The 12,950-nt window shown below is 40.8% G+C and overlaps 1 protein-coding gene and 1 long non-coding RNA gene across 2 annotated transcripts; one reads left to right on the top strand and one right to left on the bottom strand.

Annotated features, from left to right (window-relative positions):
• Nucleotides 1-95: 95 nt before the first annotated feature.
• Nucleotides 96-1,663, bottom strand: LOC103980019 (uncharacterized). Its single transcript, XR_010495292.1, has 2 exons — nucleotides 1,316-1,663; nucleotides 96-543 (listed from the first exon to the last, which is right to left on the bottom strand). It is a non-coding gene; the product is annotated as an uncharacterized LOC103980019 (long non-coding RNA).
• Nucleotides 1,664-8,216: 6,553 nt separating this feature from the next.
• LOC135632467 (protein trichome birefringence-like 5) lies at nucleotides 8,217-12,950 on the top strand. Its single transcript, XM_065141069.1, has 5 exons — nucleotides 8,217-8,820; nucleotides 11,213-11,405; nucleotides 11,664-11,857; nucleotides 11,984-12,142; nucleotides 12,261-12,950. Exons 1-5 carry the CDS (start codon nucleotides 8,267-8,269, stop codon nucleotides 12,598-12,600), a joined length of 1,440 nt encoding a protein of 479 aa, XP_064997141.1. The 5' UTR covers nucleotides 8,217-8,266; the 3' UTR covers nucleotides 12,601-12,950.

The following is a 12,950-nucleotide window of genomic DNA, read 5'->3' as shown; positions in this document are numbered from 1 at the left end:
CAGATAACATATCTCCTGTAATTCACTTTACTTTCCCCAACTTCTTTCCTTCACACACACACAAAAAAAAATGCCAAACAAGAAGATATTGAGCCTTTTGCACCAATTTTCCACCTCCTTTTAATTTTGGGGTGCCATTCCTGATAGTAATATTCACATATACACATGATCTGGATAATGTACACAATTCTTGTATCTCATTGTGTGAGACAGGGGAGAGAAATATACTAGTTAATGTTTGTTCAAGCTCACTATCACACTTTTATTTCTTACATCTCACTGGTGGTAGAAAAGGAGGGGCAGATGCAATTAGTATCAGCTGAATCCTGCTCAAGTCTACTGCCAAACTCTCTCAGTGAGGATCCATGAGATCAGTGGAAGATGTTCGATTCGACCAAGTCGGTAGCCTCCACAGCAGTCTCTTGCACCTTTTGCGCTTGTTCGATAACTCCATTTCTGATCTCCTCACCATCTCCCACATGACCTGCACATCCTGGTATCCACACATCTGAACATCATCGTGAAGCTTCTGAATTCCACCACCTGCCATGAATCCACACACTTAATTAGCTTCTCTGTGGTTGCAGACCACCAGAGAACAAGGTGACTGAAATCAACTGAACACATGCTTCTTGAGGTTCACAGATGAATCACAATAACCAGAAAAGAAACGATGCTGAAAACAAAGTTTGGCTTCACATTGTATGAAGTCGAAATGCATCGGCAAGTCAAAGGACTTGCAGCTACAATTGGATTCATCATGCTGACCGATTCCTAAAATAATTTACATAAAGCAAGACCTATAATTTAACCTTGTAGCCAAATTACCATTTACCTTTGGCCATCCAAAGGATCATCACATAGAACTTGATTGCTTGTCTACAACAAATAAATGATCATGACAAACTAAATTACTCGATGTACACCGTCGAAAGAGACTCTTTGCTTCTAGAGGTAAGACTGCATATATACCCACGAATTAGGACTCCACATAATAGCTTACAGAGTCAACTTGTTAGCGTACTCATAACACCAAGTACCAACTCAACAGTGCTATTAGGACTCTCAGTTTCGAATTCAGGTTGTCCCACAATTTGGCACCCACCTAAAAGCTCTGTAGAAGAGGCTGTGCAAAGATGTATCTTTTCTTCTGCAATCATCACGCCATAAGAAGATGACAGGACATGCCATAGGTGAAGAGATGATGACGACGATGACATGTTCATCGAGACGCATGCTATTCTCACCTCGGGTCCTCCGATTCACATGGTATGCTTAATGTGAAGAAGCAGGATAAGGAAGCGGATGAGCTCACTGGGGTTTGGAGCCTTGACCCGGGCGGCGGCGGCGGCGGCGGCGACGGCGACGCAGGCCCGCTTCACGGGGAAAGCCACGGCCTTGTCCCACCAGGCCATCGCCTTCGCTCCTACCCTTCGCCGCCGGCTCGCGGCGTGCTTATCCGCTCCGGTGGACCCCAGCCTCCTCCTCCTCCTTCGGCGGTCGACCACCGACCCTAAACCTTCCTCTCGTGGGGAGGGTGAAAAGGGTCTCCAGATACCTTGCGGTGCCTGCAAAGCCTCTCTCTCTCGGTGTGGCCTTCTTATCTTCGTCTTCAACATTCTTCGTTAGCAAGTCGAGCACCAAACCGAGAGGCGGAATATAAGCAGTGTGTTGGATGGAGGTTGATATTCTCACCCTCCATTAGTTGCCTCAACACGACGCCCACAAAAATTGGGCTTACCACGCGTACCCGGTTTTCTTCCCTAACGCCATCTCCTCCCTCGTGGCTTTCAAAGAGACCTGAACCTTTGCGCCCCACATGTCCAACTCGGTGCCACGTGGAATCTTTGGCGTTGGCATCACAGCGGATTCCGCCACCTTCATGGGTCCCACTTTGAGGACCACAAGAAAACGAACACGTAATCGAGAGAGAGCGACGCTGTTTCGTAAAGGACAGCGGGACGTCGTGGGTCTCTCGGAAACCGGAGACAGCTGGCCCCGCAAGTCCAACACTGTGCCACGTGGGAGAGATAGATTTGGTGTTCGGGGGGCGTCTCTTGGAACGGCGGATTCCGACATCGTGATGGGTCCTACTTTATGGACCACGATGGAACGAACACGTCAACGAGAGAGAGTGACGCTGTTTTGTTGGGAACAGCGGAAACGGCGGATAGATTTTTCGAGCCACGACTGCGCGGGAAGGATGCAGGCGTTTCCCCCGGAGGGAAGCGCGGGGAGATACCAGTGGTATTGACGCCCCGTCGTTCGCTTTTGACGCGGGTCCGTCACGTGTCTCTTAATGGTTTGATGCACGACTCGATTCACGACTCGAGGATGTGACTGCTCAAAAACGGATGTGCGTCATCCGTCCCCTCTCGTTACTCGAGTCGTCTTTCAGACGCCTCCCATAACGCCGTCGACATATCGCCGTTAAAACGGGCGCTGGAATGCGGATCAGGATAAGTTCCTGTCCGTTTCCCGCCTAACACGACAACGCAGCAACGAGACGAGCTTGTGCGAACCACTCCAATGGATGCTGCAACCCCGGTGTCGTCTTCTCCCTACATACACACACTGCACAGGTTTCCTCTCGATATTTGTCAGCATCAAGCTTGGGTAGCTGCAACATACCATATGCCGGTGCTTCCAGTATCCTACAGTCACCGTGACTGAGAGATCAGTAGAAACAGGAGTCGTGAGAAGATAGCTCAATCTCGAGGTATTGCATCTGTTTCCTCTGATCTCAGAGAGACAAGAAGTGTCTGCATTACTACGTAGAGCCCATGGAAAATCTATCAGTTTGACATCTTTGGTGGTGCAGATGACACAGAAACCTGGCAAGTTCCTTGTTTCTGCTCATGTGCTGTTGCTGACTAAATGGTAACCTCACAATTTGTGATACAGTAATTGTATCAAGAAGAGCTTGTTCTGCTTTCATTTAGGACTAGCAGTAGTAGTTATGCACATCATAGCAGCATCTTCTCCTATTTGCATTAAATTAACTGTTATTTCCATCAAGAAAAAATAAATGCAGCAGGTTGGACAAGAAGGATATTAGACTGTACAAAACAAAAATGTACACAGAAAAGCATGGAGTCAGCACTTTTGGAAAAGCCTAACAATTACCTTTAGAATTATGTATGAATCTCCAGTGAAGAATTTTCTATGAGAAGAACTTGGTACAGTTACCGCCGAAAATTCTCAATACAGCCATATTTCCAATCCACTGTTTGTTCTAAAGGAAACAAAATCTGCATACAACACCATCTGCAGAGTCATAAAGGGCCAATGACAGCAACAAAAAGCCAAAATTTCAATAGCATGTATCAGCTTTTGATGTAGGAGCTGCAGCATACAAGCATATACCTATATTTTTTTATGATCATTTTGCAGGAAAATTTTACTGCATTATTACAGCTTTTTAAGTCTGCATCAGATCTGACAGTCTCCGGGTTGATGATTCATTCGATGAGAACTGCAAGTGAATCTCTACTTGATTACCGTCTACACAATCCAGTGTCTACTTCTCCTCAGTCTGTATCTCAGATCTGCTCATCCTACATGCTGTAGGATTCTTCCTTCAGGCAAGTCTTTCATTGAACATCTCAACATGGTATTAAGAATTGAAAAACAGAGCCTAGAATACCACAACTGATTCAAGTCCTAAACTCAAAACTTCATTAAGGATTTTATCCGAGGCAACAGATAATAAGAGTTAAACTCTTCACTTCTTCAAGATCATGTTGAATTCAAATCAGATAGTTTGTCAGACATATAAGAGGTTCTAAAATTTTGTTAGTTGAGTAGGTCTACTCAATCAGTTCTCTTCTCAGATTCTTTAATCATGTTAACTATGTTTCTCTTAAAATTTCTTCCAAGTTTGGAAAATAGATGATGAACTAAATACAAACTACACTCTGCTTTTAACAATTACATGCGTTCTTCTGCATATCTCAGATTGAACAGATATAATGTTGGAAGGTCAAATAACAGAATCAGCTAGAATTCAAGAGTAACATTGTGAGGATATGGCGTTTGCCCAGCTCCCTGGAAAGCGGAATCAACATTCTTCATGGAGACTGCCATACTTGAAGCACTATCCAATGATTTTGGCTTCAAACCAATGAGGCTAGAATTCTGCATAAAGCATCAGTAACTGATAGGCAATAAGTCCAAACCAAAAAAAGAAACCCACCTATCTCATTTGCTAACAAGACAAGATGATCAATCACTATAACCCTTCTTAGCCGATAATTGCCTTGAATATGCATTTAAAAAGGAGAGAAAGTTAATGGAAATTTTCCTTTTCATACAATGTACTACAACTAAGAAAATAATTAGCACTAAAATCTACTGCATAAACAGATATCAAGGACATACATAAAATCACCTACTACATTAAAAGAGGAAAATAATACAATATTTCTAGACAGCTTAATATGCAAAGATACCATTTTTCCCACTGTGTATGTAAATTGATCAGGCACTTTCATGCAGTTATACATAAAACAAAATCACATACGACACCCTGCTCATAACAGCTTTGAATCTTTTATTACATGACAACACTCTAACAAAATGGACTTTACACAGAATGATTCCAAATCAGCCTTACAGCCAGTACTTCAAGTCATAAGGTCCATCAAGTCCATCACAAAAGTAACTCTTGAGTGCACTCATGAGACCCCAAAAAGAAGAGAAAATATAAGGAAGAGATGTTTGAGTGTGACATTTAAAGAACCCAGACAGAGTCAATGTAGGTAAATTAACTAAGAACATTCATCAACAACATAATGGGCAATGGTTGTTCCTCATGCAATTGGAGATTATCTTCAAAATCCAAAGTTAAAACCTTCAGAACAAAAGAACGCTTCAGAAAAGAATGCAATTTCCTTGCACCAAAAGTGATTGCACTGAATAAATACTTATATCCTGGAAAGACCCAATATGACTCGTTACAGAATCATCTGGGTACCTCAGAGTTAAACAAACACAAGCAGTTGAGAGATAAATCATATACATTATAGATTATATTGCCCCAAAAATCTGTAGTTCAGAAGGATTATGAGGACTCAGATGGGTTTATTTACGTCAAGAGCAGTTACATTGACCAAGTGGATCACACAGACATCAAGCAGTCAATAATCTGAATCCCAAGAACCAATATAATTCAAGAGCTTCCAGCTTGCAAACAATATAAAAGTACGGAAGAACAATTTCAGAAGCATGCTGTGACAGAGTTTAGGCCAAAAGAATCGGAATGATGAGATTCCAACCCAAAATCAAAAGAATCGAACTAATTTCCAATCTCCATTGCCATCGAAGTCAATCGCGCACTCAACAGTGACCAACTAAACTTGATGCACAGACAAAAACAAACACAATCCGCTTCTTTTCCTTAGCCGGAGCCTCAGGGCCAGCCAACCCCACGCCCAAAAAACAAGCACAGAGAACAACTCAAAAACAAGATCGGTTCCACGAGCAGCGAGAAGACCTCAGGAACGATGGAAAACACTGTCATTAAGAAAAAGGGTAGAGGTGGGGAAAAGAATAAAAGAAAAATCACACCTTTGCTTACTCAAAGCGAACGGCGCGATGACAGCGACGACAGCGACACGATAAGGGAGAAAAAGGTAAGGCGTATGGGGAATAAGGAAAGAAACATCGCACCTTTACTGGTTCAGAGAGCGACGGAGTCCGGGGGTGGTCGGAGAGGGAGGCACGAAGCGAACCATAGTGAGCAACGGGATCGATCTCGAACGTGAGATGATCGCCACCCGATCAACCAAAAAAATATAACAAGAAAATTTGGGACAATGGAATGTGAATGCGGGCTATTTTTTTTTAAAATATTTAGTTCCATTTATCCATGTTTTACTACCGAAAATACGAAAATTAAAATTAAAAAAATTAATTTTAAAATTCGATGATGAATGATGTCGATTGTGGCGAATGGTGACGTCATTAGCGTCGACACTAACGTAGTTGGATAGCTGCTTCCGATGACAATAAGGTTCGCTTTCATCGGGATGTCATCCGCCTCCATGAGAAACGCTATGTCGACGTCATTGTCTCTCACCTCATATTGCTTTATATTTACATCAATGCTGACATAGTTGCTGAGTCATAACTGTATTGGTGTCGACGCAAATGGTAATGGTCATTGCAACATCTACGATGAAAATGGTGATCGTCTCACCATTAACTTAACGAGAGGTGAGCAATAGGAGCTCCGGTGACCCCAACTTTGGGTTGAGGTTACGATTCATCTAATGGGTCAATGGTGAGGCAACTACCATTTTCACCATAGACATCGCATCGGTTATCATCATTTGCATTGATGCTGATGTAATTATCACTTGACAATCACGTCAGCATTGATGTAAAAGTAGAGCAACATGGGACAGGTGACAAATGAGATCGGTGGTATACTTATAGTGAGGGCGGGTTGCATCGTGATGAGAGTGGACCTTATCATCATCAAAGACAACTTGGTAATTACGTCAGCTTCGATGCTAGTGAGATTGCTATCCGCCATGAAATATTAAAAAAAAAATATCCTTTGTTTTTATATTTTTATGGATAAAAATAGGTAATATGTACTTAGCGTTGCAAATGGTGAGGAGATGTCGTGTGCTTATCAGATATTTAGTTAATTTGCATGTTAATGTTGGATAAAATAAAAGATTAAGGTCTATTTTAATCATATGGTTTTGGTCGTAGATCTCTTAAGTCCTTATAGCTTACTCGTATCTAAAATAACACACATATATATATATATATATCATTATATTAATAATTTATTATGAATAAGCATATTATATAGATAGATTTTAATGTCCATTAACTAAAAGAGGTTTATATACTACGTTTTTTTTAATATAAAAATTATTTTATATTCGAGTAAACCAGAAAAACTAAAAAAGGTTCACGGTTAAAATCACATGTATTAGGATGAATCTTAACTCTAAATTATACATATTATTATATTAATAATTTATTATTAATCATTATATCATATACTTTGATGTTTATTAACTCATTTGATGAAAATATATATATATATATATATATATATTATATTTTTAAAAATATAAAGATTATTATAGACATTACTAAATCAAGATTTTAGAAATCCACGACCAGAATAGCTACTAAAATGGACCTTTAACCAAAGTAAAAAAAAGGGACGATGCCTTTCGAACGTGTGGGACCACGATTGTGCGAACGAGAGAACAGGTCGAACGGTGGGTAACATCGCGTGCTTTCGAGTGAAGTGTTGCTTCTTTTATTTTCCGGAACATCATGATGATGACAAAATGTGCGGGGCCCTTACTTTGTCTTACGTGGCGCATTTTTATACGTGAAATTATTGGATTCTGTTTGGTCCCGTTTTAATTCTTACGTGGCAAGGTCAGCGCCGAATGACACGTTGTCCGCCAGCACAGCTCAGCGCGAACAGCGAGCAGGCACCCGCCGCGACCCGTTTCCAGAGAAATCCAGCCTGGCTTCGTTGGATTCGCTGTGCTCAACGGGACCCACGTGAGGCCCAGGGCCCCAGGCGATGGAGCTCGCTTTCTCCGTCAAGATTCGCAATCAGACTAGTATTTAAAGATATATATATATATATATATATATATATATATATATATATATATATATATATGTATTTTAATGGTCAATATTATGATCATATCAACAATGCATTATTGCACATCATATTTACTATTTAATATAATAAAAATGCTTGAATGACGTACTTAGAACAAAATCTCTCTCGCGGCAAAGCATTTATAGGTTGTTATTAGGTTGACCTACACGACTTTGACCATTGACTTGTTGTGAGATCGACATTAGATTTGTTGTCAGATTCTTTGCAGCAACACCAACATTCTCCGGCACTTAGACAGAGATGTTGCCGGATTTCTCCCCCGTTTTGGTCTCCTCTGTGGATCAAATCGATATCCACAACAAATTGTATTAACGTTAACCACATCAGTCAAAAACATGTTTCTATTAACAGTTTAAAACACCAAATAGTCGAAAAGTGTTTTTATTAACAATATAAAACCCTCGGATGCGGCGACAATAGCAGACAAGAAACCATGCGGGAGATCTGGTCACCGCCTCGCGTGCGTTTCGACCTTTTGTCCTGAAGCTAAAGAATGGCGTGTGGAAGATCGCGTCACCTTTGTTCTTTCCGTCTCCGTTGCTCCGCTTCACACAAAAGAAACCAACCAGTGATGAGCCCCCTACGCCACCGCCGATGGCCACCTCCTCCTCTTCCCTCTCCCACGCCAAGCGCGGCCGCGCCGTCGCTGTGGCTGCCGCCTCGTCCGCTGCTGCTCTCCTCTCCTTCTTCCTCATCCTCGTCGTCCTCGTCCCCCAGCATGCCCTCGACTCTCCAATCTCCCTCTCCTCGGATCTCTCCGTCCCCCCGTCCCCTCCCCTTCCGCCACCCAAAGCAGCGACCTTGACGCGAGTAGCTGCGGAGAAACCAGTTTCCGAGGCTGAAGCTCCCGGCGGGCGAGATCTCTCTATGCCCCCGTCACCTTCACCTTCACCTTGGCCGCCCTCCGAGACACCCGTAGCCGCGGTCTTGGCGCAAGAGCCGGCGGCAGCGCCTCCTCCCGAGAGCCGGGAGCGGAGGTGCGACCTTTACCAGGGAAGGTGGGAGAGAGACGAGGAGGGCCAATACCCACTCTACCACCCCGGTTCTTGTCCGTACGTGGACGAGGCTTTCAGCTGCCAGGAGAACGGAAGGCGGGATGTCGGGTACCTGAAATGGAGGTGGAAGCCTCACGGTTGTGATCTCCCAAGGTTGCTTCCTCTTCATCTCCTTGCTTCTTTATCTGATACTTAACATTTACTCAAATTTGTAGCTGAACTTCTTAAGCAGAATGTGGGATGGTATTAAGATGCCAAATACATGGTAGAAAATGAAGAAAAGATTCAAAAGAGAGATTTTTACGATCTATCTCTCTAGGCCACATTTTCCAAAATTTCATCTTTGCTCTCTTTTCCCCTGCTTTCTTTCTTGTTGTTTTGGTCATTGGAAATAGTATTAAGATATTGAGAACGCTCCCTTTTTAAATGAAACTAACATGGCTAATTAATATGTGAATCTTCAGCTAAGTTTCTTAGATTGGGGTTCTTCCAAATTGGTGACAGTCCTCTCCTTTAGGTCTCTACATTTCAGCTACACATAGTCGCACACATCAATGCAGGGGCCCTGGTCCTATGGACAGCTGGTCATTGAAATGGATTGATCTCAAAGGGAGATGATCCTGGTCCTTTTCTGTGAGGTTCCTTTCTCGAAGAATCTCGATATAGAAAGTCGAAGCGAATGGGAGAAAGAAATTGTCGGCCATTAAACATCCGAGTTTAGAACTATATATTGTTCCGATGTTCATTTCATAAATTCCTGAAATCAAAGTAGGGTTGAGAAATTAACTAAGTTTCCCTGGCTCATGTCTTTTGAGAGTTATATTGCATCATTGGAGCCACTACTTTGTTGAGTTCTACTGCACCATGGAGTTACCATAACTGCTAAGACTAAGACTGATCCGTGAGTGAAGTAGATAGAAGAGGACACATAGAAAGTGTGCATCTTGAAAGTAAAGAAGCCGTAGTTGAACTAATGAGACTGTCAGAGAAAATGGAAAGGACCCAGCTTGATGAGTTGCCCAAATTTGTGCCTAAACTTGAAATTTAGACATAGAGGTGGAGAACCTAAAGCTGATATGGAAGGCATTAATTGTTTGAAAGTACTTGGAGGAAAATTTAACAAACTTCGTTAGATTATCCCAATTATTTCCAGTTCCTCCTTGATCCCGTCCATTATTTGGTTGAACCTTAAATCTAATGGTCCTCTTCTAGTTTCAAGTTGTTTTCTTATTTCTGCAAAATTTTCTAATTACAATGGAACTTAACCAACCTAATAGGCAAATATGGAGGTTGGCAACTCTTTTTCTTGTGTTACTCTTGATAGAATAACAAAAGAAGAAAAATGTATAGTTCCAACTATCAGATTCAGGAATGTGGATATGCTCCTGCCATACAGCTCTATCAAGGGTAATAACTTGCATCAACTGAGGCCTGAGATATTCTTTCCGAGTCTTCTGACCATTATTTCCAATTGTTTAAATGTGCCTATCATGCACATGACATACCTGTCATGTGAAGTAAATGGAACATTTTGAAAACAGCAGAAGATTGAACTCAAGTTCAGATAAGATATAGAATATTTACATGATTTCCCCAATAAACTCCCTTTCAAAAGTGAAGGTGATCAGGGAGAGCTTCTTTAATGTGGACAATGACATGAAAATGGTGCTACAAACTACAAAAACAGTGTGTCTTCTAACCCTAGTCTGTTTGCTTAACATACTTCTGGTATAATTTATGGAGATATAAAAAATATGGTCCCTGCAGCCACTCTTGGTTGAGGCTGACAGAAAGGCCTCATTCTTTAGTTTTACAATGGATTATAAAATCTAAGAAAATGGTGAGTTCTTTGCTGATTACTATTTGTTGCTGATTGTGTATAAATTTTATAGATAATCCTTACTGGTGTAAGACTAGAGAAGTTTGTTAGTTGAATGGACATTTGAACAACTGTTACCTGCTTATGTTAATGATGGTCCAGAGTGGATCATTGGCTTTCATTGGAAACTCAAGCTTTTGAAAGGCTTGTAAGAAAGATGATCGTTTGCGACTAATTATCATCTCGTGTACCATGTTGGTGTGATGAGGCTCTCTCCAGCCATCATTAGTTCTGTAAGAAGTTATGTTAAATTCTGAATGACAAAATTAAGTATTCTACTTAAATAGCTGCCAAATAAGTTTAACAGTGTTTTCTGAAGCCAAGAGAATCCAATTTTTTAATTTATTGTTTCTCAAACTTCTATAGACAAACCAAACTAGAATTTCAGTTAGCCACTCTAATGATGTAATTTAGGTCTAGGTGAAGAAAGGAATGACTTCATCTGTTATAAAAATTTGTCCGAATTTTTCATCTTCTTTTTTCTTTTTCGATCTTATGGCTTTTATGATTTTAGTGCTTTGTAAAGTGTAAACTATTGCGATAACATCATAGAGTTAACCTTGTAGTCTTATTTTCCTCTTCAATCTCCAGTAGAAGGATTTTTATAATTTTGGTTGTTTTCATCACAATTTCTTCTTTTCCTGTTGCCTTTTACTTTATTCATAGGTTTAATGGAACAGACTTTTTGGAGAGAATTCGAGGCAAAAGGTTGATATTTATCGGAGATTCCATGAACCGCAACCAGTTTGAATCAATGTTGTGTCTCTTACGAAAAGCCCTGCCTGATAAGAGCAAAATGTATGAGACACGAGGTTACAAAATAACCAAAGGACGTGGCTACTTCATCTTCAAATTTGTGGTAAGAAAGATTTATTGCTTCCATTGATATGCTGTAATATCGTGGTCCATCTAGTCTGACTCTATTGCACTTGATTTGTTTCTGGTGCCTAGAAAATCTTATATAAAATTGTGTACTACACTTTTATATTTTTATTTCTATGGCAATATTCTTGTAGACATATATTTGGATGATCAATTTTACTGGATTTCCATCCTTAATACTTCAAATTAATCGAATAGTCACTGAAAATTATATCTTGTATGCAAATTTTGGCAGGACTATAACTGTACAGTGGAGTTTGTTCGATCCCATTTTCTTGTTAGAGAAGGAACACGAGTCAATGGACAGGGCAATTCAAACCAAGTTCTTATGATCGATCGCATCGACAAGTCAGCTAACCGTTGGAGAAGAGCTGACATACTTGTCTTTAACACCGGTCATTGGTGGACACATGGGAAGACAGCAAGGGGGTAAATCTGTGTCTCTGATTCTAGACGTCTCTTTTTGATTGTGCAAGTAGCTTTAGTTGAAATAGCCAGTTTTTCTGCTGTTTTCAATTGTGTACACATGACAATTTAATGATTTTGATTCACCAGGAAGAACTACTATCAAGAAGGTGATGTTGTCTATCCAAAACTTGATGCAATTGAAGCTTATAGGAAAGCCATGAATACTTGGGGAACATGGATTGACAACAATGTGGACCCTGCAAAAAGCTTGATATTTTACCGTGGTTACTCTGCTGCTCATTTTAGGTGCTTAAATTTTGTCTTATATTGTAGAAAGAAATAGCAATTATTATCTTATATCTTGATGTTTTTGCTCTACATGTCAGCTTCAAGTATAAACCCCCACTGACTTGTCTTTGTTCAGAGGTGGAGACTGGGACTCTGGTGGCACCTGCAATGGGGAGACAGATCCTATCAAAACTGGAGCATTTTTAGAAAGTTATCCATCGAAGATGAAAATAGTAGATGAGGTTATTAATAGATTGCATGTTCCAGTTGTTCTCTTGAATGTGACAAAGCTGACCAACTACCGTAAGGATGGCCACCCATCTATTTATGGCAAGAAGCTGGCTGAAGGGGAGAAGGTGTCCAAGAGGCGGCAGGATTGCAGCCATTGGTGTCTTCCTGGGATTCCTGATTCATGGAATGAGTTGATCTACGCCTCGCTTGTCCTCAAACAACATCATCCACAGTCATTGAGGTAGAAGATGGTTTGTGAACTGAGACATGACTGTATTTACCCAGCATGATTAGTCTTGGGAGTTTAAATGCCCACATTGAGGCAAAAAATGGATCTACATGTTCTCTTGCTGATCGAAATGGAACTTTAAGGGGACCAATTGTTATTGAGAGTTCTTTTTCCTGCAATGCTGCTTGTGAGGAGCCTCTCCTTTTGTTTTTTTTTTGAAGCTAAAGTAAAGAATGTAATGTTATTTTGCTGCTTTATAGTGTAGATCTATCTTGTGCAGGAAATCTACTTAGGTGTTATGTAATTGTAGTATTATTTGGAGTATATATACACAAATTGTCGATGGATTTTGTTGAGTTAATTTTG

This window comes from Musa acuminata, chromosome BXJ3-3, assembly GCF_036884655.1.
Source record: "Musa acuminata AAA Group cultivar baxijiao chromosome BXJ3-3, Cavendish_Baxijiao_AAA, whole genome shotgun sequence".
NCBI classification, from domain to species: domain Eukaryota; kingdom Viridiplantae; phylum Streptophyta; class Magnoliopsida; order Zingiberales; family Musaceae; genus Musa; species Musa acuminata.
Note: the sequence above shows the minus strand (reverse complement) of the source record. Positions and strands in the feature narration are given on the sequence as shown.

What these genes read in the sequence shown, in the direction of transcription:
- LOC135632467 (XM_065141069.1), top strand. Translation starts at nt 8,267, where the DNA reads ATGGCCACCTCCTCCTCTTCCCTCTCCCACGCCAAGCGCGGCCGCGCC. An exon ending in CACGGTTGTGATCTCCCAAG is followed by an intron (nt 8,821 to 11,212) that starts GTTGCTTCCTCT and finishes CTTTATTCATAG; the next exon opens with GTTTAATGGAACAGACTTTT. An exon ending in TACTCTGCTGCTCATTTTAG is followed by an intron (nt 12,143 to 12,260) that starts GTGCTTAAATTT and finishes GTCTTTGTTCAG; the next exon opens with AGGTGGAGACTGGGACTCTG.